This window comes from Harpia harpyja, chromosome 1 (genome assembly GCF_026419915.1).
Source record: "Harpia harpyja isolate bHarHar1 chromosome 1, bHarHar1 primary haplotype, whole genome shotgun sequence".
NCBI classification, from domain to species: domain Eukaryota; kingdom Metazoa; phylum Chordata; class Aves; order Accipitriformes; family Accipitridae; genus Harpia; species Harpia harpyja.
Window position 1 is genome coordinate 87,531,435 of NC_068940.1, and position 27,887 is coordinate 87,559,321.

At 39.6% G+C, this 27,887-nt stretch overlaps 1 protein-coding gene across 1 annotated transcript in view; it reads left to right on the forward strand.

Annotated features, from left to right (window-relative positions):
* MALRD1 (MAM and LDL receptor class A domain containing 1) overlaps window positions 1-27,887 on the forward strand; it is a 296,040-nt gene that overhangs the window by 261,172 nt on the left and 6,981 nt on the right. Inside the window, exons 36-37 of the mRNA XM_052803955.1 lie at window positions 22,363-22,445; window positions 22,538-22,628. Of these exons, the coding sequence (XP_052659915.1) occupies window positions 22,363-22,445; window positions 22,538-22,628 (174 nt within the window). The remainder of the gene's footprint in view (window positions 1-22,362; window positions 22,446-22,537; window positions 22,629-27,887) is intronic.

Genomic DNA, 27,887 nt, shown 5'->3' on the forward strand with positions numbered 1-27,887 from the left:
ATGGAAAGTAAGTTCTCAAAGTTTCTTTCTTGAGGAAGAAATAAAAGAAGAGCTGGAATGGAACTGCTTAGGGACAAGCACCAAAGCAGCATTAAATGTTCAAGAAAAAATAATTAACCTCAAAGGTAAATAAATTCATATAAAGGTTTATTCACAAGAACACCAAGCACATGAACACTAAGTGTTGATCTCATGTTAACCCTTAACCCTTCAAGAAAAGACTGAGGATAATCTGAGATACTAGCAACACTTCAATGGTGAAATAAAAACCAAAATTCAGTACTCAGTTTACAAAACTGAGTAGATCCTTCCGTTTGCACTGATGTTCGTACAAGTTCTACAGTAGTACATGCCTGCAACAAATCCTCTTTCCACTCTTGTCAATACTTTGGCCCCATAGGTTTTGTATTTCCAGCTTCATTCTTGAGCACCAAAAGAAGGTCACAGTAGTAAGTAACACCACGATAATAACTGAACCGTTCTTCACCTGATGTAAATGTTCTTATCTCCATCTGGAAGTGTAAAGTGAAAAAGCCAGCAAACCTTACATCAACGTTCACTCCAAAAATTGGGCAGGATTTTGTTCTTGTCTTACCAAAAGGAATTACTTTGAAATAGAACTTTAACAGATTTTGTGTTTGTTAGACTTGATGATACTATTTTTAATGAAACTCTGGACTTCATTTTTCATTTTAATTTTGTATTTGTTGCTAAACAGTCCTTCACAGAGTTAAACTTTTAAGTGACCAGAAATAAGGTGCTGGTCTGCTGAACAATGAAACACTTTCATCATGGTATTGAACTGTATAAACTACTTAAAGACAGGACTTGACCTTGACTTTTTTCATCCTCTGATTTGAAGTTTGTGACAAAACCCAGTTGTTCAAGTACACATTCTGTGTTTGACTGGCAGTTGTCATTTTTTTAATATTCAAAGAATAATTTTTATAATCCTTATGACAGGATTTCCCAAATTTAAAATTCTAGGGGTTTTCTCATGACTCTTAACATAGTTGATTTGGTTTTATTCTTTGTTATAGTCTTATTTTGTTGTAGCCTTAATTTCTAGATGTTGAGGTTTCTTTAGATCCAGCATGAAATGTCTTTTTTCTAAAGTAATACCAACCAAGTGTCTATTACGTGAAAGCAGTGACATGGGCATTATTTTTCATTTGTATTTAGAACAACTCATTATTTTGGTTTTGGTTGGTAAGTTTGCTTTTCTTCCTCACTTCTTTTTGTTAGTAAGATCCTCTATAGAAGTATCCTACAAACTAGTTGTGTGGTCTGTCCAAAATATAAAATATCAGGAAAGATACTTTTTCATTGGAATTCCAAACCAAATCAAGCAAAGAGGCTCAGAAAAGATTATAATCTGCGACCTGTTATACGTGGACAGCACTATTACTCTTCCATCTTCAGAAATCCTAATGTTTGTGATTATATCTCCATCTAACTGCTGACCTTTGAAGTAAGTCTTTGAACATAAAAGAGGATTATAAACATTCCTGTCTTTCCTGGATATTTGAGAAACAGATCCTGAATTGAATTCCTTGTAATAGAATTCTGCCATAACTTTAACTGCTTAAAGGAGAAAATCTATATGTCCATAAAGTATTACAAATATATTTATGAATAAAACTTTGAGAATTACTGTACAACATCCCAAAATGTTGTTCCTTAAGTACCGCCACTTAAAATATTTACCTTTTGTAAGCAGGTGAGAAAAAAAAAAATTAAATATTTTTTAATTTAATGTGTTTTAGACTAGAGTTCTGGTTTTGGCTTTCTATTTTGTCAAGTCATTTTAGAGTTCATTACAAAGCTGGGAGAGGGGGTGGCAGGGGCCTCAGTCATGTGTGTGCTTGAGGCCTGAGCCAAAATTTGTTCTCTGATCCATTCCAAATTCTCTGATCCATTCCAAATAACTTTTACTCTCAAATTGAAGTTATTCAGTGTCCTACAAGTCAATTAATTTAACCTTTCATCAAGTCAGCCTGAGAAGAGAGCTGAGTCCTCTGTACCCATCTGGCTCAGTTAAGCTCAGGGCGGATGAGGAATCTGGAAGGAGACGTAAGAATCAGACAGTGTAGGAGTGAAATCTCTCTTGTGGGGATATGTAGATGTGTTTCTAAACTGGTGGAGCTCTGAGTGATCTGAAAACATTTATAAGACCTTTAACTAAGAGAGAGATGTGGTTAATACCTGAAATAGGACAATGTCAATGATAAAGGTGGAGGTAGATTGCCTGAAGAGCTAAAAATTAAGTTGAAGGTAGCACATTAAGGACAATAAGATGACAGAGGTGTAAATACTGGCAAAATATTGTTTGCTCCCAGGCTGGTTAGCATTGTTACTTACTGTGTAAGGGCTAAGAGAAGAAAATAGACATTGTTTTTCCTTTCCATTTCCTCTGGGGTAAGCCTGACTACAAGATTTTTCACAACTAATTTGCAGGGAAGGGATAGAGAGTGGGAGGCCAAGAGGGTGGGAGGAAGGAAAGAAGGAAGGAAGGGAGGAAATCATCAAAAATTCTGGGCATTGGCTGTCCATGCCACAGTGTATCCTGGCAGCTGCCTACACTAGAAGTGTGTCCATTCATCAAGATTTCCTCTTGTGCTGTTCATCAAGATACAGTTCTGGTGCAGGGTTGCTCTCTGGTATTTATAGCAAACAACTGTTGTGCCTTCCCTTAGTCCACTCAGACACAATGACTATGAGAAAAAGTATGTCTGAGATCGTTATTGGGACATACAAGTCTTAATGTACATTCGACCCAGTTACAAACAGAACAGAGCAATTCTGTATTTTTAAACTTCTTTTTATCCTGATACACTAAGGAAACAAAGTTAGTGTGACTGTACTGCTATTTGATTTGTCAGTCCATGATTCTTTCTGCCCAAATCCATATTTAGCCAGTCAGTCAATTTTGACCAATCTTGACAAGGGAGATAGAGATGTCCAAGATGTGATACCCCTAGAACTTTTTAGAAAATATGTTTACTATAGAAGGACATGAAAACCTAATTTGTAGTCCTCTGCTCCTTCCAAAATAAGGTAAAATGGCAGTATGAGCTCAATAGTTATCTATCCTCTTTGCCCTGCATGTATTAACCAACAAATCAGCACACACTTGTCTTGTGGCACCATGCTATCACTTGTCCAGCAGTACATGCTCATGTGAGAACGCTGAGAGTACTGTAGAGAAGATCTGAAAGAAGCAGGTTGAAGATGGAAGAAAACATGAAGACATGAAAAAAGTGATGTTATTGAGAGTATGAATGGACATGAACACATAGAAAACTAGGCATTATTAAATCCACTGTTAGCAAAACTTCCTTTTATTAAAATTGCTAATCAGCAGCACTATATACAATCTAATATTTCAAGACATTAAAATCATCAATAAAGAGATAATTGAGATAATAAAGAAAACGCAAATTTTTATCACCTCTACTACAATTTATAGCTGAGGAGTGTCTATATATTTTTAAAAAGTATTTACAAAAGTAAGTCCAAACCATTGGCTTGCAGACAAAACCCATCACGCAGGATGTTTTCCTCTGGCCTGCCCCCTTTTCAGCTGAGCAGAGGCAGCCTCAGGCTCCTGCCACTTCCCAGCAGCTGCATGTCTCCTCTTGTACTTGTGCGTGGGAAAACACCTACAGATGCAGCTTCTACCTGGACCAGTGGTTTTTACTGGAAGTTTTACCATATTGCCACACCCACAAGATGGGGACCCCAAAAGGAGGTTCTAGTTCTGTGGCTGCCAAGGTTGCAAAATTTTATGACCTACCCTAAGGTCAAACCCAGGCCAAGAAAAAAACATGTGGCTTTTGTTTTTTCCTAATACTATTTTTGCGCTATTTTTTCATCCTGTAAGATGTATTTGTAACATGCCCTATCTTAAAATTGGATGTGCCCAGACTGAACACAAAAAGGCTTTTAAACTAAAAGCCAGCTTTTACTGGAATCTGAATTAGAATACTATTTAAATCAAGAAAACTCTATGTGACTAGGGACAATAGAATAGAAATAAGAGCATTTGCTCACAGCTGTCCCTTTGCCTACTTGTCCTCACAGAGGAGTCCTCGCTTCCCAGCTTATTGCAGTTAACTCAGACACTTTCTGAGTGGCCACAAGCTCTGCTCCTTCTCCTTTGGTTCCAAGGAAGCATCCCCTTGGTTCTGAGGGCCTTTCTCTCTCTCTCCTTTCAGTTGCTTCTCAGTCTTTTTTATGTGAGCCACAGGCTGGCAGCTCTGTGCTGTGCCTCCTTGTCCTGCCAAGCCTGATTTCATCTGCAGTCTCCACTCTCCTCCCCAGCTCTTCTCTAGCTGCTCAGTAGCTTCCCAGGAAAAGAGCAACCTGCTTCCTCCATCAGAGCATTCAGTCAAAGCTAATCATGCTGAATAAAGGAACTCGAAGCTGAAAACAAACATGCGATCTATCTACTTATTTACATTTGGAAAGAAACAGGCTGAGATTCTCAAATTTTCAATATGAAAAACAAGCATCTCATGTCTTGTGATAAAATGGCAAGAATGGCCAACAAGCTAGCCTTGCATTAGCCTGTCACTATTTTCATGGCTCTGTGCATATACTTGGTGCCTACACTATATCTTCTGGGATTTAGTAGTCCAGGTCCAGATGTAACATCAGTCCTGATGGTGAGTTCTGATTAATATCACAATATAGCCAAAGAAGTTATACTGTACAACTTTTGGAGGGAGTAAAAAAAGTACCATAGACTACAGAGCTCTAAAATTAAGAGTACTTCCCAAGACAAGAAAAAGGACAGAAAAAATGGATGGGAAATTTTTGATGACAAAACTGGCAACTCTGTAAAGCAGCAGGTCATCAAGTACATCATGAAAAGGAGGATAAAACCTTGAGTTATTCTTGGTTTTACATTAACAGATTCAAAACAACTGCTTCAAGACAATCCTTCTAGTAAGAAAAACTAGAAAAAGAAATTAGAAAACATCTTATCAATGTCTTATCTTTTTCAAAAGACAGAAAACTGTTATGTGCAAATAAGTTTAGTCTCCTTTACACATTACAGAGTTGGCTGACTCAGGTCATATTTGAGAACACATTTCAGAATATGTCATGCTTTGATAAAATATACTATGAATTTATTTACTATAAATGTAAAAAAGTACCTGATATGCAGTAATGTGATACATTTCTTCCTCTAATTCTTTGAAAATATTTGTGAAATTAAGATATATTGTCTTGATTTTCAGTTATTTGATGTGGAAGAATAAAGGCAGGGCATTGTACCAGCTTTGTAACAGACTGTTTCAAGAGTAGTAAAAAAAAATCATCTGCTAGGAACCATGCAGAAAAAATTTACACTTTTTATTCCAAATAGATGAAAAATTGCAATGTTCTTGCATTCAGAGAAGTGGGTTAAAGAAAACAGTTTTTCAGCTATATAAAAGCTGACTTCAGCTTTTATAAAAGTCTTGGTCCTGTGCCTTTACAAAATGTAAATCTGTCCCTTATTAATACGGAATGTTTGTCATGGCTTCCTGCCACCTTATCCCAACTGTTGACATAAAATCATCAGTAGAAAAACAGAACATAGCAAGGATTCTTTGACCTCACAGATTTTTGGATGCTACCTCTGTCTGTTAGGGCTGTTGACCAGCAATTCAGGTTAACTAGGTTTTTGTTCTGCCTGGTGGTACACGTTAAAGGAGCATAAAGGCTTCTCTGAATTGTACAAGTGCAGCAGCGTTAACAATTGCACAGCAGCGTTAACATCAGGGGAATAGTTCCCCATTCTTCATCTATACTGCATATTCCTTGGCTGCAACCAAGAAAAGACTTCATTGAATGGATGCTGGAATGCTGTTTGAAATTGTTCTATCATTAGCCGTAGCTCACCATATATTATTAACAATATGCAGCGCACTAAAGACCATGGGAAAGATCTTTCTTTATCAAAGTGCCAAGTATAACAGTTGAAATAAGCTCTTCTATCAAATTTAGGCAAATAAGCTAGATTTAGAGCTATCTATTCTCCTCAATAAAAGTTTCAAGAATGTACTTGGAGTTCAAACTTCTCTTCATGTCAACTACCAGAGTAGTATTAAGTGCTGAAGTTTGAAGGTTTGAACACTGATGACAGAAGAGATGATTTAGCTATTCATAATAACAGTAGGATTTTCTGTTTTTATTAGGTATAGTGAATTACCTCTGCTGTATGCCATGATAATAATCTTCTTGCAAAGCTAAGCACTGAATATCAGAATTAAGGTTTTTGGTTTGGGAGGGAGGTGCAGGGCAATTTTGTGATCTTCCAGTTAAATACTGTACCTGAACACGCATGCATGAAGGTTTGAATTGAAATTGCATGGGAATCTGTAATTCCAGCCTCTCCTAAATTCTTAAGTCTTGACTCTGTAACCATAACAACGTTAACAGAATGTGGAGCTGGGAGAAAGGTTGTGATGAAATTATTTTTATTGCATCTAAAGTGTCTTAGGTTCTCATAAATTGTTTAAAGGTCATTTCTCTGAAGATTTCATAAATTTAACTCGTTAGCAAGAAACTAAAGAGTCAATTCCCCAAGCTTCTGTGAAATTCATCTCTAATATCGGGAGAGGTCTGTGCAATTTATGCAGAGACAACATCCCAACATTATTCTTTTCCATAGACCACATTGGCACGTTTATAACTTATTGCAGAACTTAAGCCTTTTCCGGGGGATGAGTGATTCAAACAGAATGTAAACCATTGTCTCTGTATTACATGGAGGGTAAGCAAAAGAGAAGTTTTGTGGCTTTTTCATTTGTTTCTTATAGACATACATTTAAAATACCAGTGAAAAGTTTTAAAGAATATATTTGTGTTGATGTAATCTTAGCCTGTACTTGTGCACCTAGCTTGTACAATGTTGATAAGCAGCAGCATTAGATGTTATTATACGGTGTTGTCAGCCATGTGAGCAGATAAATTTGACTGTCTGAGAGTGACAAAATTTTTTATAATCTCCAATATATACTACAATCCACCTACCAGGTGCAATGCCGTGTGTTGGCAGGCTCTGGTTAAAGCAGACCATTTCAGCTGATAAAAAGACTAGACCAATGCTGGAAGGGGCAGCAGGAAAGGAAAGAAAATAATTTTATCAGGTTTTTTTTTTTTTATTTGTGCCAAATGTGTGGTTTAATACAGACAAAACACTTCCATTGCTCAAGCTTTTAAATAACTATTTAATTTCACCTGGACATTGCAGATTCATCCATATGAAAGCTATTCAGAGGGTAAACAGCAGTGAAAAGCAGATATGTGAACTGATTTTGCAATAAGTACCTATTATTTCTTACTTAACTAGTTATAGTGCAGATAATAAACTAGTGAGTATGTAGTACTGTTACAGTCTGATTAATGGCAATAAGAGCAAACATTAAAAAACAAAACAAAACTCTCCACCCCCCAGAAAAACAAATCCACAATCTACCAAAAACAGAGCAAGAAAAGGAAGGTCTCTGTGGAAAAATCCAGCCACTGTAAACATATTCTGATCTTTTATTAGGTTTTCTACTGATACATAACCCCATTTGTTCTATCAACAGAATTGTCATTTTAAGCGAAAAGCTTTTTTCTGTGAAATTAACAGGTCTATCTTAAAACTAGATGTCTCCTCTATACTTTATTGCATTATTTCCTAATTGTACCTAAATATGAAATCACTGCTATTTCTGAAAGCAAAAGAATTTTGTTACCAGCTGTCAATACAGCTGCATGGTCAGGCTTTCTGTCAGGTCATTCCTTAATCTTTATTCAATCCTCTAGAAGTTGCAGCTAGGGGCTATATCTGAGACACAAACATGTAAAAAGTGTTTTTTAGAGATTTATGTTTCTGTCTCTTTCTCTCCTTGCTCTCTTTCTCTCTATGTTCTTCCCCTTCTTGGAGTGTTCTTCAAGAGCAAATCAAGCATCAGCTCCAAGTGCATGTTCCACAAATAACAAAAAGGAGGGAGGGAAAGAATGGAAGAGAAACATAAGAGGGGCAAAGAAAGAAGGACATGTAAGATTGGACAAAAAAAAAAAAAATAAGAGAGAGAAAAAAGAACTGAAACAAGATGGACAGGCAGACTAGCATAAAGGACTAGTTCTTTACTGTAAGCTGATTTATCTAAGGTGTATGTCTTCAGTGAACTTTTTTGCTTTGCTTCAACAGTTTAAATATCGCTGTACTGGTACAGATTTCTTGAGTAGGTTCGCTTCATACTGTAAAAGGTAATTTGTATTACTTCAATCTCCTAGGTTCCTTAGAGTAAGAGAAAATGGAGATAAATCCCTTTTCTCACTCGTGAAATGGTCTCTGTGCTAGGCGTATCCATTGGAGTACCCACACCAAACCTCCCTCAGTCAGCAAGCTGCCAGCCCTGCACTCCCAGTACCCCATCTTTTAATTCTAGTTCACAAAATGACTAATTTTCACTGGTTTGTCCAAGTTTAAAATGACAAGAGTTTTTTATGGGCAAGGTTATTTATTCTGATGGTCACTTTTTACAAAGCACAGCTCCAGACTCAAAAGCGGTGGGCTGAAACTCAGGACTCAGTCATAAGTTGAACTCTGATCTCCAGTGGTCAGTGATCAATGTACCTACTACATTGTTTCAAGCTCTTTCTTTTTCTGTTGTGTGAATGCCTCATGTCAGCATCAGTGAGAATTAAACAATACTCTTTCTGGTTGTTTGACCTTTAAATAAAGTTGGGTTGAAATACTGGTTTGTCCTAGAGAAAATTCCATTTTGAAATTTTTTTTTTTTTTTTTTTTAAGAAATCTTAAGACTTTTGTTTTGTTTAATGGTTAGCTAAGTGAATAGTCATTTCCCTGTTGAATCTAGCACCAGATCCTTTCTTCAGTGCCAGGAGTAGCTTAACGATTTGTCCCACTGGGGCTTTTAACCATTGTTTCATGATAGTGGAAAATCTGTTACCAGAAAACTATTATTTAAGTAAGTGGGGAAAAGTAGCATAAAAAAGAGTGTAATTGTTTGAAATGGTGAATTTCAGGTCTGACCGTCTGCTGTGAGCACATACTTCTGCTTCATTGCTGTAGCCGAATGAATCTGTGCCATAAAACAGAGTGTGTGCCACATACCAACTCTTAGTGAATTCTGCTGGGACCTATTTTATTGAAGAGTAAAGGCACAAAATCAAATGCCACAGCAAATAATTTCCATATAGGTCTGCACTTCCTTATGATAGGATAAAATACACTGAAAAAAAAAAATCTGTCATGTACAAGACTATCACGCCAGTCTGAAACATTTTAGTGATGAATTTTAGTGAAGCCATAAAGTGATTTGTTTTTCAAATCAGTGTAATTGTCAGCAGAGTAACTTCAAAATCTGGGTTTGTTCTGAGGTTTTTAGGGTAGGAGCCAGACAAGAAATCAGGCAGGAGATCCAGCAGGTTTCAGACACTGACAGAATTTGTTTAAAATTTAAATTCAAATTCTCTGTGAAATAAAAGCTTTTTCATGTGTCAGCTAATTTCAGTGAGGAAATATTTTCTCTGAAATTTTCCAATCATCTCTATTTAAAAGGACTGAAGCTAGAGATGGTATTTACCTTTCCCCCTTTAATAAATGGTTTGCCTGGACCTAACAGGATATCATTTGCAAGCTGCCCGTGATACAAATCTCACCCTCGTGCTCCTACTCTAACACCAAACGCTGCTTGTTTTCTGTTTAAACATTTAACATCAAGCATTAAGGTGTTGTTGCTCTTGCCTAGCTGTGTAACAGCTAAATGGACCTATCTAATCTGAACTAGTCATCATGACACTGTTATAACCAATGGTAAAGGATCCAGATGAGGATCTGTCTCTTTATTTCACATAGTCTAAGCTTGTCCAGACTTTCTCTAGATGCCTCCCTTTACAGGTGGTTAATGTTAGAAAAATTAAGTCCCACTCTAAACCTTTAAAATTGGTCAACATAGTTTCATTATGTATCTACATAAAAAGCAATTAGATACACTGACTCAGTCCTTCCTTCTAACAGTTACCCTTTCTTATTCAACACAGGCTGTAATTAGAACCTCTCCTTGTGGCTATAAGAGCAATGAGTAATCACAGTGTGTCATGCTAGGGACCTGGGAGTAGCTCCCAGCACACCCTGGGGGCAAAGAAACCAGAAGATACACGTAGAAAATGATGACTCCAATATATGCGTTTTCTTCCAAGTTGCCATCAGTTAACACTTTAAGCTCTGCAATCTCTAAAGAGTTTCATTCTCTGTTTTAAGGAGCGCTCTCTAGTGCATATCATTAAGTTCTGGGCTTCTAAGACTTGCTATGGCAAGGACCCCCCATGTCAGTTAAACACTGTGTGACAAATACCTTCCTTATTATTAGTTTAAGATGTATTTCCTTTCAATTTGATTGAATGTTCTAGAGGATAGACAGCAACACACAATTTTTCTTCCATTTACCATATATCGTTTTGCTTACCTTCAGCATATCTGCTCCCACTCATCTTCCATATAAATTAAATCTGATCTTTTCAGTCTCTGCCATATGATTTTAATCACTGTAATCTCTAATGTATTCTATCTTACTCTTTATGCATAGTGCATGCTTTTATGATACAAAGTGAGCAGTTACTTTCATTGAATGCATATGAGGATGCACAGATCTTTTCTCAGAGCACTTACATTTCATTTAGAATCTGTTTATACCTCACATTAATTCTGCCTCATGTTGATTTTTTGTATTTGCCAGTTATGAATTTTAGCAGTTTTCAGAATAGAAGATATATCTGGGTCCTCAAACCCAGGCCTGTGTTATCACACACAGTCACATCATACAATTCTATTCAGAAGTTTAGTTAGCTTTCTTTTATGACCAATTATGGGGAATTCTTGGCTTGCATATTTCTCTCTACCTTGCTGCGTTACTGAGAGTTTCCAGCATCTGAGGATCTTTGGAGTATGTGGTACCAAGTACAGAGGATACCAGCTGACTCTTCTGAAGCAACATGATATGATAAAAGCCTTCCTCTTCTGTTTGGATACTTTCTAATAATTTCCTCATAAATTTATTCATAGACAGTTTATACCCATTTGTGTGTGTGCCAATATCCTCCATTAACCTAAAATTCTCTCAATACCTCTGTTGATTATCCTCCAAATTGTTTCTAGAGAAAAATCGTGTGCCTTTCAGCTTTTCTTTCAGTAGACTAAACAAGCTGAACTCTTCTGGAATCCTCTTGTGAGACAGACTTTCTATTTTTCTGCTTACCTTAGTAGTCCTCCTCTGCCTTGTTCCATCTTCCTGAACAGGAATGATCAGATCACAGTGTTTCAGAGAACATCTGACTCCCTACCAGTGGGTTAATGTGCCCTTATCTACATACTACAGCTTCTTGACATCCAAGATTACCATCCGCTTCACCTGTCTTTTCCAAGAGAGGTTTCTCCCTGTCCCACATCTGTGAGCTTAACCACAGCATGAATAATGTTGTCCTAATTCCAGCTACAGTCAGCAGGCAACAGATTACATTCGTCAAAAGTATGATATCTTCTGAGGCCATTCATACAACATTCACTATTGGAATTTTGTATACTTCGATTCAGCAATAAAGACTAATCAAACAGTATGATTTTTTTTTTCTTTGAGGACGTTGTTAGTAATAGCCAGAGTAGAAATGGATAACTACATTGCTGAAGTAGAGGTTACTTTTCTCCCATAATGGAATGAAGAGTTGCTGTTTTCATCATACTCATAAGCATCTAGTGAAGCTTATTTTGCATAACTGATTGCAAAGGCTAGTGAGCAGAGAAACAACTTCTACACTGATATAGCAAAGAGATGTAAAGTCTCTGTTTTCTGCAAAGAATTAAGTTGTGGGTTGTCCCCCCCCCCCGCGCCCCATATGCTCTGTCACCACTCCTGGAGTAGCCTGCTCTTCAATAGGTATGGCACAGCTCCTGAATAATGTCAGCACTCATGTGTAATGACCCCAGTGTAATGTATTGTAAATGTAGCAAATCTATTATAAACATAGCAATGGCAAATCTGGGTTTACACAGAAGATACCGGCTTGGTGCATTGTGGCAGATTCATAAATAAGTACAGTCTCTAGAGGATACTATAAAGTGTACAGTGATACTCACAGGACAATATAACTACAATCATCCACATATTACTGCCTTAATTTACATACTACTAATACCATGCACACTAAATAGTTAGATGACTAACTGTTGGTCATTCTGAATGCACACATGACATAACAGGTTAGGTATTCTGTATGACAAATGTTTCAGATAAAAATAAGAAAAGCAGATGTGCCTCACAGCAGAGAAAAGGTGTACTTTGGCCAAGTGGTATTGGTGAGAATGACAGAAACAACTCTAGCAGGTAGGAATGGTTAGTTCTGTATTTCCCATTTGTTAATTGTTTTCTGTCAGTAACCGAGTGAGCTATGTTATGGACACTTGCAGACAAAAATAGAAATCAGTGCTGGTTTTACATTTATCACACGCTGACTGTACCTCACTCCCATCTACTTATGAAATTTCTGTGGGCAGAAGCAGCTTTGGTCACTGTTGTTTGTCTAGCAGCTAATTTTTCTGTTTTGTCTCCATTACTTGTTGAGCACTTCCTTTTACACATCTGTGTAGATTTAAATAAATAAGTAAAAATAAAAATTCTGTAGGCATTTCCAGGATCACAAAAGATGATTAACATTTCAGGACATTTTCTTGATGTTCAATCTGCCTTTTAATGCAAATCTTTTTAACATAAACAAGACTGGCACTTAAATTATTAAATCTGCAGAAGTGCAGAGGAGATGCCAAATGGATATTTAGTACTTAATGCTCTCAATACTGCTAGATTAACATCACATATGATTTAATTGTTTTTTTAACCTTTTATCAGGTTCAGCATAAAACATGAGGGCTCTTGAGAAAAGTGAAACCAATACAGTATATTGACAAAAGCTAACAGCTTTCAAAAATGAAAATGCAGAACATTGCTTTATACTGAACAACCTTAGTCATTATGAAACATTAGTAATTACTGCTATTGGGGAAAAAAGAGAAAAAAAAGAAAGAAAAAGCACCCAACAGATTTCACCATTCAGTTTTCCACATGCATCAAAGCCCTCTTTGAAAATACAGATTGTTGGAACTTTTTCTTTCCAGGCTAATGAGAAGCTGTGTTTATGCTTGTTCTTAGAGGTCATGGACTTGATTCCCTCCTGCAAAGCTCTTCTCCTGTCATTTGCCCCTACCCAAGAGCCGTATGCAATAGTGATGCATTAGAGTGATAGAGTTTCTCTATCTCAGACTGGAGAAAATAATTGCACAAGTAAGGAATCAGATGCCAGGAGGAAAATGAGCAATGAAGTACACATCTGTACCTGCAGTTGCCAAGGCAAGCGGCTCTGGTGCGGGCACGATCTGCAGCAGAGCACTCCAGCGCAGTGTGTGGGGGGGGGGGCGGTCCCAAACTGGGGGAACCTCAGGAGGAGCCAGGAGAGCCACTGGGAGCCCGCAGCTAGCTAGCCACCAGGAGCACCACAAACAGGACGGGCAAACAGGCCCTGGTGCGGCAGCCAGGGCCTGGCATGGCAGTTTGCGCAGCAGTTCGCGCAGAAGGGCGGGCAGGAAGGGCGTTGAAGCCCTGCCAGCTCAACCAGGGAGCAATGGTATCCACCCGGCAGAAAGCCATGGTGGCCTCTCTAAGCAGCTGCCCAGACAGAGCTCGGGTGGGAACACACTGCCACCCAGGTGCCAGGCTGCAGGCTGTGCCCTACTCTTATGCCCATACCGGATGGCAGCAGTGAGCACACCTGTGGGAGATGCGTCCAGGTAGAGGAACTCCTCCGCTTAGTGACAGAGCTCCGGGAGGAGGTGAGTAGGTTGAGGGAGTGCGAGAGAGAGAGACTACTGGAATGGCACCCTACCTCCCCTGTGACAGGCCCAACAGGCAGACAGGATGCATGATACGGAGGATCCCCTATCTTCTCTCCACCTGGCTGAACACAGTGATTTAAGGGATAGGGGGGCAATGGCGACAAGTTCCTGTCCGGTGCAGCAGGCACATCTCCTCTGTGACTACCCCACTTTTGCAGGTACCCTTGCATAATAGGTACGAGGCTCTGCAAGTGGAACCGAACAATAATGAGGATGATGGTTCATCTAGCATGGAGGTGTCACCAAGGTTGTGTCAGCCTACACCCTGCATCAAAACTGCTCCCATAAAGAAAAAAAGACGGGTCATTGTCACAAGAGACTCCCTTCTGCAGGGAACAGAATGCTCCATATGCAGGCCAGACCCACTTCTTAGGGAAGTCTGCTGCCTCCCTGGGGCCCGGGTTAAAGACATGAAGAGAAAGCTTCCTACCCTGGTACGGCCGTCAGATTATTATCCATTGTTGATTTTTCAGGTAGGCAGTGATGAAGTTGCAACAAGAAGTCCAAGGGCAATGAAGAGAGACTTCAGGGCCTTGAGACAACTCCGTAAGTGATCAGGAGCACAAGTAGTGTTCTCGTCTATCCTTCCAGTTGCAGGGAATGATGAGGGAAGAAACAGGAAGAGCCAGCAGATCAATACCTGGCTCCGAGCCTGGTGTCATGGGCAGAATTTGGGGGTTTTTGATCATGGGTCAGTTTATACAACACCAGGCCTGCTGGCAACAGATGGGGTACGCCTGCCTCAAAGGGGGAAAAGGATCTTTGCACAGGAGTTAGCAGGGCTCATTGAAAGAGCTTTAAACTAGATTTGAAGGGGGAAAGGGATAAAACCAGGCTCACTAGAGATAAGCCTGGGAACGGCACACCGGTGTTTGAGGGACTGTGCTAGCGAGGTCCTTCGGTCTGACGTCTCAGTGGAGGTAGGGTATGGTGTTCCATGTGGCAGCAAAGACACAAGGGTTATTGATGTGTTAGAAACCATGGAAGTGCCTGAGAATGGTCATGTAGGAATTAGGGCTTCTCCCCCCAGAAAGGTGGTGGGATCAATAGCCCAACTGAAGTGCCTCTACACCAATGCATGCAGCATGGGCAACAAACAGGAGGAGGTGGAAGCCATTGTACAGCAGGAAAACTATGACATAGTTGCCATCACAGAAACGTAGTGGGATGACTCACACAACTGGAGTGCTGCAATGGATGGCTATAAACACTTCAGAATGGATAGGCAAGGAAGGAGAGGCGGTGGGGTGGCCCTGTATGTTAGGGAGTTTTTTGATTGTGTAGAGCTTAATGATGGTGATGATAGGGTTGAGTGTTTATGGGTAAGAATCAGGGGGAAGGCCAACAAGGCAGATATCATGGTGGGAGTCTATTATAGACCACCCAACCAAGATGAAGAGGCAGACAGAATATTCTATAAGCTGGGAGAAGTCTCAAAATCGCTAGCCCTTGTTCTTGTGGGGGACTTCAACTTACCAGCTGTCTGCTGGAAATACAATACAGCAGAGAGGAAACAGTCTAGGAGGTTCCTGGAGTGTATGGAAGATAACTTCCTGACACAGCTGGTGAGTGGGCCACCTAGGGAAGGTGCCCCACTGGACCTGATGTTTGTGAACAGAGAAGGACTTGTGGGTGATGTGATGGTTGGAGGCCATCTTGGGCATAGCAATCATGAAATGATAGAGTTTTTGATTCTCGGAGAAGTAAGGAGGAGGGTCAGCAGAACTGCTACTTTTGACTTCCAGAGGGCAGACTTTGGCCTGTTTAGGAGCCTAGTTGACAGAGTCCCTTGGGAGGCAGTCCTGAAGGTCAAAGGAGTCTAGGAAGGCTGGACAGTCTTCAAGAAGGAAATCTTAAAGACACAGAGGCAGGCCATCCCCATGTGCTGAAAGACAAGACGGAAGGGAAGAAGACCAGCCTAGCTCAACAGAGAGCTTTGGCTGGAACTCAGGAAAAAAAGGAGAGTTTATGACCTTTGGAAGAAGGGGCAGGCAACTCAGGAGGACATTAGAAAAGCCAAAGCCCAACTAGAACTTAATCTGGCTACTGCCATAAAAGACAATAAAAAATGTTTCTATAAATACATTAGCAGCAAAAGGAGGGCTAAGGAGAATCTTCATCCTTTATTGGATGTGGGGGGAAACACAGTGACAAAGGATGAGGAAAAGGCTGAGGTACTTAATGCCTTCTTTGCCTCAGTCTTTAATAGTAAGACCAGTTGTTCTCAGGGTATCCAGCCCCCTGAGCTGGAAGACAGGGACCGGGAGCAGAATGAAACCTCCATAATCCAGGAGGAAATAGTTAGCTACCTGCTACACCACTTAGACACACACAGGTCTATGGGACTGGATAGGATCCACCAAGGGTACTGAGGGAGCTGGCAGAAGTGCTCACCAAGCCACTTTCCATCATTTATCAGCAGTCCTGGTTAACTAGGGAGGTCCCAGTTGACTGGAAGTTAGCAAATGTGACGCCCATCTACACGAAGGGCCAGAAGAAGGATCCAGGGAACTGCAGGTCTGTTGGTCTGACCTTGGTGCTGGGGAAGGTTATGGAGCAGATCATCCTGAGTGCCATCACATGGCACGTGTAGGACAACCAGGTGATCAGGCCCAGTCAGCCTGGGTTTATGAAAGGCAGGTCCTGCTTGACTAACCTGATCTCCTTCTATGAGAAGGTGACCTGCTTAGTGGATGAGGGGAAGGCTGTGGATGTTGTCTACCTAGACATCAGTAAAGCCTTTGACACCATTTCCCACAGCATTCCTCTGGAGAAACTGGCTGCTCATGGCTTGGATGGGTGTACTCTTCACTGGATAAAAAACTGGCTGGATGGCCAAGCCCAAAGAGTGGCAGTGAATGGAGTTAAATCCAGTTAGCAGCTGGTCACAAGTGGTGTTCCCCAGGGTTCTGTACTGGGGCCAGTTCTGTTTAATAACTTTATCAATGATCTGGACGAGGGGATCGAGTGCGCCCTCAGTAAGTTTGCAGATGACACCAAGTTGGGAGGGAGTGTTGATCTGCTTGAGGGTAGGAAGGCTCTACAGAGGGATCTGGACAGGCTGGATCGATGAGCTGAGGCCAATTGTATGGGATTCAACAAGGCTAAGGGTTGGGTCCTGCACGTGGGTCACAACAACCCCATGCAATGCTAGAGGCTTGGGGAAGAGTAGCTGGAAAGCTGCCTGGCAGAAAAAGACCTGGGGGTGCAGGTCGACAGCCAGCTGAATATGAGCCAGCAGTGTGCCCAGGTGGCCAAGAAGGCCAATGGCATCCTGGCTTGTATCAGCAATAGTGTGGCCAGCAGGACTAGGGAAGTGATTGTCCCCCTGTACTCAGCACTGGTGAGGCTGTGCCTTGAATACTGTATTCAGTTTTGGGCCCCTCACCACAAGAAAGACATTGAGGTGCTGGAGCGTGTCCAAAGAAGAGCAACGAAGCTGGTGAAGGGTCTAGAGCACAAGTCCTCTGAGGAGCAGCTGAGGGAACTGAGGTTGTTTAGCCTGGAGAAGAGGAGGCTGAGGGCAGACCTTATCGCTCTCTACAACTACCTGAAAGGAGGTTGTAGTGAGGTGGTGGTCAGTCTCTTCTCCCAAGTAACAGGTGATGGGACAAGAGGAAATGGCCTCAAGTTGCACCAGGGGAGGTTTAGATTGGATATTAGGAAAAATTTCTTCACTGAAAGAGTTGTCAAGCATTGGAACAGGCTGCCCAGGGAAGTGGTTGAGTCACCATCCCTAGATGTATTTAAAAGATGTGTAGATGTGGCACTTAGGGACATGGTTTAGTGCTGGACTTGGCAGTGGTAGGTTAACAGTTGGACTGGATGATCTTAAAGGTCTTTTCCAACCTAAATGATCCTATTATTCTATGATTTATTTTGAGTTTTGCATATGCTACCTTTAATACAGCACAAAGTTTGATATCCTGAAATGCAGCAGTGTATCAGCCAGACATGTCCTTGTAAATTAAACCTGCCCTGAATGAACACCAAAAAAACCAGATACCTCGTCTGGTTTTTATTTTTCATTCTGAGTGAGATGAGCCACAACCACAGGCACAGGATGCAGCAACACAGGCAACGCTGAGTTCATTCCTCTGCATTACTGATATCTATATTAGGAAATAACGAGTTGGAAATCCTAGAAGAAAATTTGGAGGGTTAACATTCTTTCTTCCAGGGTGACTTTCCCGTAAGAACTTGCTAATAGCAGAAGACATTTTGTCAGGCAGGATAGATTAGGATGTGCACTGGGATGGAAGTATTCAAGTACTATTTCATCTGTCTTTCTCTCTTGCTCCTCCTGTTTCAACTATGAGGAGCTTCCTGTCTGAATGGATTGCAGTGGCTATCTCTGTATTTCAGATAAGCTTAAGACTCATGTAAAATGTGGTGCTGCTAATTACTCAAGACGTAATTAGCCCAAGGAAATGAGTCGCACATAAATAATGTGGAATTTCAGCTTCATGACTCAAGAGATAAATTCATAGCCTTTTCAGAGTTGTCTGTCTTTAACATAAAATAGCAGAAAAGGATTATTAAGGAGTCTCTTCAAAATTCCCATTACCCCACTAATGAAGATTTAACACATTGCCCAGAAGACATGGTTGATCTGCACTCTGTAAGGTCCTTCCACCACATCAGCATTTCCATATCCCCAGCTGCTCTCATCAGAGAGGAAGCTAATAGTGACGTTGAAGAAGCAACTTATCTGCCTCCCAACTGAGAGTAAACTACTGTAAGCACAGTCCATGCACAGCAGTGGGTAGGTAGTTAAGAATGTTCCCCTTCATTAACTGGACTTCAGTAAGCCACCTGTTGCGTGCATGCCACAGGCTGCTCTGACCTACCTGGAGCTGTTAGGGTAATTAAAGTTCACTTCAGGATTGCATGCGTCAAGGACTGCACAGTAGAAAGGTGAAGTTTGACTTCATTTCCTATAAAGCTGCAAAGGACTAAAATCTTGTAAGACATCTATAAAACAAGATTGGTTTGGATATTTAAGACATTAAGATATATAATCCCTCTATCCTGGGCACAGAAATGTTTGGCTTCAGTAAAAGCCAGAGGCAGTGCTTATATCAGCTGAGACCCAAAGATGTTAATGAACAATTTTCCCATGTTTTTCTTGCAGCCTCACTGAAAGTTGCAGGCTTCTCAGCTAGCTGTAACACCTATTTTCTCTTGTTTGTTTGTTTTTTTTTACTTGAGAAGATGGCATTTTGTAAGTTATGAACAGCCAAACCTTAGGAAGAGTTGAATGAATCTCCAAATTATAACCCAGATTTTTCTGATAGTCTTATATCTTACCTCAGTGGCAGGGGTGACCTCTAAGTTCCTCTGGCAAAGATAAAAATGAACAAATAAATTAATGTGTGAAGATACAAATGGGAGTTCTTAACCAACTGATATACTCTTCAAGTTTTTTGTTGTTTAGCACTCCTTTGCCATCCAGGTCTTTAAGGATTAGCTATGTTGTCTTTACTATGCTCATCTTTTTTGCCTTTCCTACTGCCTCATTGCCAAGTTTCAGAGATACTATATTTGCTCCACCTTAATCCATTTTTTACACAATTTTTTTTTTTTTTGTAAGCAATGGCAGTATTATAAGGTGACACTTTTAGTAACAGCCTAGATAGACACAGTGGAAAATCATTCCACTGGCCGAAATTACACATGTTGATAGTCTGACATCAGATTCTTAAGTGGTGTGTGTCATGTAACATAAAACTATACTGTTGGGCTTCAGAGATTTGGAGGGGAATAAAAGGCCAACCTAAGGTGGTTAGTAGTTGATTATAAAACCCATATATATGTATAAGAAGATAAACTAGTTATCTATATGACTAAAAGGTGCTTAACTTTTTTATCCATAATTCAAACACAGCATGAATATGTGAAATATTTCATCAGTAAATGGAAACAAAGCATATGAAGATATATTTAGTTATTACTGGGTAGTAGGACTTTCCCATATTTTTACCAGTACACACACCTGCTTTATGAGAACTACCTCCTTGTAGCTCTGAGGTGAGCCATGCCCCAGTGGCTCCAGAGCAGCAGATGGCACCTCTCTTGCCATGTCTGAGTAGTGCTTGTGCACAGCTGCAAATCTGCTTTCTCATTCTTTCTTTTACAGTCAAGTAAGTTCTGCAGTGACAAGAAAGAGAGCAATTTTGGTTAAAAGCATATCTAGCTCAACAGAAAATCTGGCAAATGGGGAGAAAGGAAATTATACAATCGAGAGCAATCAGAAAATTATTTTGATGGGTGATTACTATCAGACTGCAATGTTTCTACATGGATCCACAGGGCTTGGTATGAGCCCAACTGCAATTTGACATTTGTATAAAATCATCAGTCCGCATAAAAGACCAGCTTATGAATGACATGATTTTGTAGCATGCTGAAGAAGAAGGAGGACTGAAGGGACCAGGTATTTTCAGTCACGGAATACAATGGGTCTCCAGCTCAGCCAGAGCTGTCAGCTGAAATTGTGCCACTTTTTCTTTAAAATGAGCATGTCAGAATATGCTACTGGCTCCAGTCTCTAAAGCTAGGATTCATTAGTATATCAATCACTAACCTTGAACAAGGTAACCCTTTAACCAGAGAAAACTCAGGTCTGTGGGGTTAAATGAGTTAAATAAATCTCTGTGCCCACTGTGTTCAAGTAGAGCTGGTACTTTCCTCCCAGCATGTTCTCTGCCCACTATTTTTCAATGGTCCACTGAGTTGCAACAAATCCTACATCAGCCTCTATTGGTCTTTAGCGGTCACTTTCCTCCTGTCATGTCTGAGACTGGGATATAGATCTGCTTTCCGACATGCACTGATCCTTTCAGGATTCTCCTAAATTTCACTGAGGCTGCAGACAGATGCTTGCTGCTCCTATAATCCTACCCTTCCTCTCCCTACACCCACCACACTGTCATTTTCTGGGAAAATGAAATACTCCTCTCCCTCCAGAGTGCCTCAGTTAAGTCAGTGTGCAACTGCTAGGATAAGGCACACAACCAATACCATGTGCTAAACCATGACAAACAACACAAAATTCTCTCACACATGTTCAAATAAAATAGCTTTAATATAAAGATTTAACTGTATATATGTGCAATTTCATATTATACATTTAAGGGCAGGAGAAGAAACCACAATTACAAAATAAAAATTACTTTATAAAAATTGGTGACTATGAAAAAAATGTTAGTGTTACAGTGAGAAAGGAACTCGATATACAATACCCCCCATATTAATGGTTTGTGAAACTGTAAAGAGAGAAATCATGAGAAGTGAAACTAATTTCCTATTCATTTGACATTAGTAGGACTGAAACTGGATTACCACCATCACTTATTTCTGAAGCTGCTTTTTTTAAAAAAAAGTTGAAAATTTATGAAGCTCATAAACCACCAGACAGGCAGATAATTGAAAAGTTGGTAGAAGTCATTGCAGTGTGACACTCAGCGTGGGGTTCAGCTCATCAAGTGGGGTGCATGAAATTTAGATGTAAATATGTAGCTATCCCTCTAACAACCCTTTACACTAGTCATCATTTAGGGTTTGTAAATGTAGGTGCCTACAGCCATTTTGAGACTCCCTGGGGTACCCAAAAGGGTTAGGTGGGGTGCTCCAAAGTGCACCTGTCTCAGCAGAGGCAGCCAACCCTCACCTGGGTCTCCAAGGTCCCTTCATTCTGATGGAGAAGGCCACAATAAAAACAAGTAGCCAAAAGCTAAATCTAGACAAATTAAAGTGAGAAATGATACACACTTTTTTGGTGACTGTGATTAACTGTTAAGCAACAAGTGTAAAGTAAAACATCAAAGCTTGTGTCAGATTGTTTGTATTTTGGTTACTTCAAATCAAGACTGGATTTGAACCAAAAAGCAAATTTAAAATAATTTGACATGGTTGAAGTTGTTAGCTCAATGCTTAGGTTGTGAAGAGGCATTTGTTGAAGGGGTATCATTTTTGCAAGAAAATAGAAAACCAAAAGAGAGACAGATTAGGTGGGGAGAAAAAAACATCTTAACTCTAATTGTGTATCTTTCTCTACATTAGTGTCCCAGATCCTCAGCTCAGAAATTTATTTAACTCTCACATGGGGGATAACAGGGAAATTAGTCAAATTTCTTTTGCTGTGGGAGAACAATACAATGGCAACATGTACAAGGCAGCCAATTCTAATCTTTGAACTTTGTTTTATTTCATTTTTTTCTCTCTTAGGTTTGTTTTGCGTATTTCTCACTTAGATTTCATTTTATTAGCTTTGATGCTGCTCTTTGTGATTCCTGGGTGAGATTTAGTCACTGGCAAAACTGCTCAAAAGGATTTGCATTTCTTGTGTGCTTGTCACTGTTTATGATCCTTGCTTCTGCCTTTTTCAAAAACTGTTGTTTTATTCACAGATGTGGAAAAGAATGGAAAGGAAACCGTTGCCACATAAGTGCTAAGCCTCTTCAGCCTCCAACTTCAAGTCTCCTTCAAAATGGTGGGTCTGTAAAAAGAAAAAAATATATTTCAATTCATTCTTTGAGTGTTTCCTCTTACTTATTTCTGTCTTTGATTGCTCTGATTTTGCAGATATTTGGATTGGGTTGGGTATAGGTTTCTTGCTGATTAAAATTACAGCCGCTGCCTTGTATTTCCTTTCGAAGAAGAAAGTGCCAGAAACGTAAGTGAAACTTTTATTTTGTGTAAAGCAGACACAAATGTGGCACAAAACAATGGATAACTGCCCAGTCTCATTGGTTTCAACTTTTAAATCTCCCGCAGTCTGTTTGCCTTCATATGCAAGACTAAGCATAAAACCTAGCTTTGTAACAAAAGCTGACCTTAGTGGACCTCAGTCTGGAAACAATGAGTTCTGGCTTGACTGCTTAGACTGTTTTGATTGCAACATTGTATGATTATTCTTAAATTATAAAATTCATCAACCACCTTAATAGCAGTAGCCCTGATTTTTGTACATGATTGTTAAATGTGAGAAATAAGAGGTACTTATGGTTTCTCAAAACCTCTGGTGTTTAGTTTCTTAAAGGTAGATTCACAGCTCTTCCTGAAGCTACTGAGTACCACATATACCTGGTGGGACATTTTTGCCCTAAATATTTCAATATTTACACACATCTGTGAACTTTCCCTGTGATAACTGGATGGAATAAAAATGGGTTTTTTCTATTTTAAAATATTAGGGATTTTCACAAAAAGCTTTAATAGATTAGAAAAAATGCAAGCTGTGAGACTGCAGAATTATGTGACTTTTTCTAGAAATCATAGTGTTTGCCCCCTCTCCTTCAGTTACTACAGACATACTCAAAATCTGACTTTGTCTTCTAATGTTGTATTAGTCGTCTTAATCAGTAGTTCTTTAGATGTGTCTCACCAATGTCACCTTATCTGTTCCTTCCACCCATTTCCCTTAACTCTTCATCTCACACCCATCATCCAATACTGCCATCTTGCACTAGGATCACCCTAGTACAGACCTCTTGGCCTGTGGTTCAAGGACCTGTCTTACTCGTGGTGAATGAGTGCTCTAGCTGGTGATTATTTATTTTTTCAAAATCTATATTATTCCATCCAGTACTATGCTTGTGCAAAGAGCAACTAAATTGTCTTCTGACATCCTACTGCATAAAGTGCATCCTCAGTAAAGGAAAAAAATCAGCAAAATTGGTGGTGGTTTATTTCAAAATTTATTTCAAGTGCTTTGAATAACAGTACTAGTAGTACTAGAGATATCTCTTCATCCAGATATTTGAGTTCAAAGTTTTTTTAAGATATGCCTTAGACTGACAGTTCATTATTTCACAGATGTATTTCCTTGCCCTTCCTGTCAACTCTCTCATAATCTCTGCTTTCTCTTTTCTCCCTAGTTTAAGAGTCTTAAAATTTTTTTCCTGTTTCTTATTTTCCTCTAACACTTGTATTTCTTCTCTGCCCATCTCTTGACTTATTCTGCTAGATCCTTCTCTGTCATCACGTACCTACCACTGTCCCTTCCTCCCTTTCAGCAATTCCTGTTCTGCATTGCCTTGTCCATTTTCATGTTGTTAGATTTCCCTCACCCCTCATTTTCTTCTCCAGAATTCATCTTCAAAGCTGTCTCTTTTCCTTTAAACTTGTGCTCTGCTATAGACCTTTCTCTCTTTGGGGATGTTGTTATCTCCCAAACTATCTAATGAACTATGCAGACTCCTGTCCTGACATTATTGCTGCTGACATGTCTCCTAACACTTCATGCTACCCCTGACAGGTAGAGTTGTCTATGGACACAGAAGCAAAATATTAAAGCAGGAACATTTAGTGGTTGTGCTACTGTTAATTGAGTGCATAGTTTCACCTACTTTCTTTATGTCTGCTTCCTCTTCTGTAAAGTGGGAATAATCCACTTAATAAGCTTAATAATAAGAATTTCCTTATCTTATTTCACAGGGGCTTTAAGACTTAATTCATTCACATTTATACAACCCGCTAAGGTACATGTGCAAAGGCACCTGAGAAGCACAAGATTAGTTGTGTTGTAACAGCTACTTGATTTTTTTTTTTTTGGTAATTTCAATTAATATTTTTGCAAAAAAAAGTGTGATTTTTTTTCTCAAAACTTATTTGATGGTTTTTTAATCAACAAATGATTATTTTTACTTATGCTACTTCTCCTGTGCTCTAAATACTCCCTTTTACCTTTTTCTTTCATAAATGCCTGCTTAAGGGTTACTGCACTGCCATCCACTTCTCTTATACCCATGTATCTCTATTCAAGGAATATTTTTTCCTTTTTTGTAATTATATTTGCTAAAAAAAAATATGAAGATATGAAGAGAATCAGAGCTGTGAATAAAGGGTTAGAAAGTTTACACAGCAAAGCTCAATCTGGTCTTGATTGTTTTCACTGGAGCTGCCAAAAGGTAAGTTACGATGATGAAAATTTTTGTGGTTCTAAGTTTCGTCTATTAGGAACTGACTGAGATTGTCAAATCATTTTGCCCACGATACAGAATAAAAAAACTTATTTTCATTGTTTTTAATCATAGTTGACTTAACATGTAAGTTAAAATGCATTTTATAGGCATCTTATCAAGAAATAATCTAGCTAATAAATGGCAATTTGATTGAGATTGTGAAATTGTGAAAATAATGAAATCTGAAACTTTGAATTTGAGAACATAAGTTCATCCAGGCAGTTTGTCTTTCCCTCTTCAACTACCTAGTGCCTAGCATGATTTTGTATACAAAAATCATAGCTGGAAACATAGTAGTAAATTGAGGCAAGTTGCTCCTTGACTGCTTAATCAGTAATCAGAAGTGACTAGGCAAAATGCAGCCAATGTTACCATACTGAAGTTTGGATCTTTAAGATAAGGCTTTAGAATAAGAAATGACTTGTGTTTGCATAAGTCTGTAAAATATACAATGTGACAGCACCACACAGAGGCATGAGATTTTACTCCTGATTTTTTTTAAGAGGATTTGATGAACTAGAGGAATTTAACTGTGCACATGAATGATACTTTCCTACAATTCGTTTTCACTTCAAAGGCTTGTGTCCGCTTTCAGCCTTTGTGGGTCATGTTGTTTTCTTAAAGTCACTAGGCATTAGAGGCACTCTAGGAATGCCTGCTTGGCCATCCTTTCACAGGGAAGCTTTCACACACTTGAGCCCCTATTTACTACCTTTTGATAAATCCTTTCACTAGCTATTTTTCAATAATTTTTATTAGTGTCTCCTTTTTCCTTACTGGTATAGAACCACACATATACTCATTGGCAGATGGTCCTCCAGAGACACATTAACAGTTGTAGGTGTTATCTTCCAGGACATTTTAAAATGGAGCGCAGGTCCATCTATGCCTCAATGGAAGTAGCACAGAAATGTGCACAAGAGCTGGAGGAGAAGTTTCAGAGTCCAATAAAACTAATTTTTTCACCAGAAAACCAGGTAGCAGCCAGCAGGAGTAGGCTGGTGACCCCTTAGACAATTGCTGGCTAAGAAGTTGTCACTAACAGTGGTGAGAATCTGAGAGTTAAATTTGTCCCTCTTTTTCTTCACTGGAAAAACTGATAGTGCCTTAACCCCTCCTTTCAACCCGGAAAGAATTCCCTGCTTCCCCTTTGCTCTCTCCTTCCTTTGCAAGAGTTTCATCTGTGATCTGCAGGCTTTAAACTCTTCAGTGCCTGAGTGGGAGTTACTGGAAGTCATCATATAAGTTTATTTCCTAATGGACAAAAACCACCCGCCACATGGCTTGGCAGCAGTATACTTCATTACCACAATGGCATTCAGATATGCAAGCTACTTCCCAGATCCCAGCTGGGGATATGTGAAACTTTTGTATAGGAATCCCAAATCAGAGGAAGCTTATAACTTTCTCATTCCTATTCATGCTCCAGAGATGACGTTTTCTAGTCCAGAAGGGAAGGCTGCCAGTTACTCCACTCCTTCAGTGGCATCTGTCTTTATTGACCAAATAGAAGCAAAGCTTCATTTTAGCTTCCATTTTATTGCAGCTGCCTTCTCATGCTTCTTTCTACTTTAAAAAGTGAGAATGTGAAAAGTGAGTGACTTCCAGCCCAGCCAAGCTATGCTTCTTTGTTATTGCCTCCAAAGCAGTCAACGTCCCTGGATCCTTTCAGTTTGTTTCTTTCCTATTCTTGATCTGTGCCATCAGCCGCAATGCTAATGTACCACAGCTGTTATCAGTCCTGTCAGTTATAATGAACATAGAACATTAAATTTTCCAAAGAAGTGCATCAGTAATGTATCTTGCCACACAGGCAACAAAGTGAAAAACTGAGGTGCTCTGAGAAAATATTTTAAAATTATAGAAAATCATGGGAAAACAGGACACATAGAGGTCATTTTTTAGCCTGCCACAGGACAGACTCAATTGTATCACTTCTGGGTTTGCACTTGAAGACCTCTAGCAACATGAATTTGATGGCATCCTCAGGCAATCCTGGTACCCTAGGTAGAAAGAAAGTTTACGGTTGGAAAGATTTTTTCTAACTGCTGATATGTCCGTTTACAATTTAAGTTCATTCCTATTCACCATGGACAAGAACAGATTATTCCCTTCCTCCTTGCAAAAAGCTTTTTATGTACTTGAAGGCAGTTGTCATGCCTCCTTACAGGCTGCTTTCTTTAGGCTAAACAAGCTCAGTGCTTTCAGCCTTTCTTCATGGTTAAGGTTTTCTTACAATTATGATGATTCCCAGATGCTGTTGCCAGGATTTTCTCCAATTAGAGCATATGCTTCTGGAGGTCTGGTGTGGAGGAACGGATAGCGTATTCCAGGGGAGGCTCTCCAAGCAGATCTGAAGGACTGTCAGAGGTCATTGCTGGCTATGCCTCTGTTCCTGTATCCCAAACTGATAAACAGAATGACAATAGAATTACATTCATTGAACCATTTTCAGCTTGTGACCTGGGAGACAGGTACTGTTCTTGTAGAATGACAGAAAAAGTTACAGTTTTATGAAAATAAGGAAAACAAACTAGGAAGCAGCAGCCACAAATGTTGTTTGGGAGTTACTATCCAAATCCATTCCTTCTTCTGTAGAATATTTTTTTTCTGAAGGATGAAACCGAGTGCTATCGTCAGAAGTCTTCAGTTTTTCTGAAACATACATCTCTCAACCACCACACATAGGAAAGGTTGCAAAGAAACAAGAGGTGACATGCTGAAACAGAGCAAATCTCTTGGTCTATAGCCTTCAAGATCACCAAGATGAAAGATGCAAAGGACTGATTTAAAAAATAAATAAATAATTAGGTTTCCTGAAGTGACTCAAAGGGTACAAAGTGCAGACCTAGGAAGCCCAGACAGCATATTAACAGCTTAATCAAGCATCCAAGTGAATTGTAGATGATTCTAAATGCAGCTTTTGGAAAGTCTACCCTCCTTGCATCACACCTCCCGTTTCTTCTGTG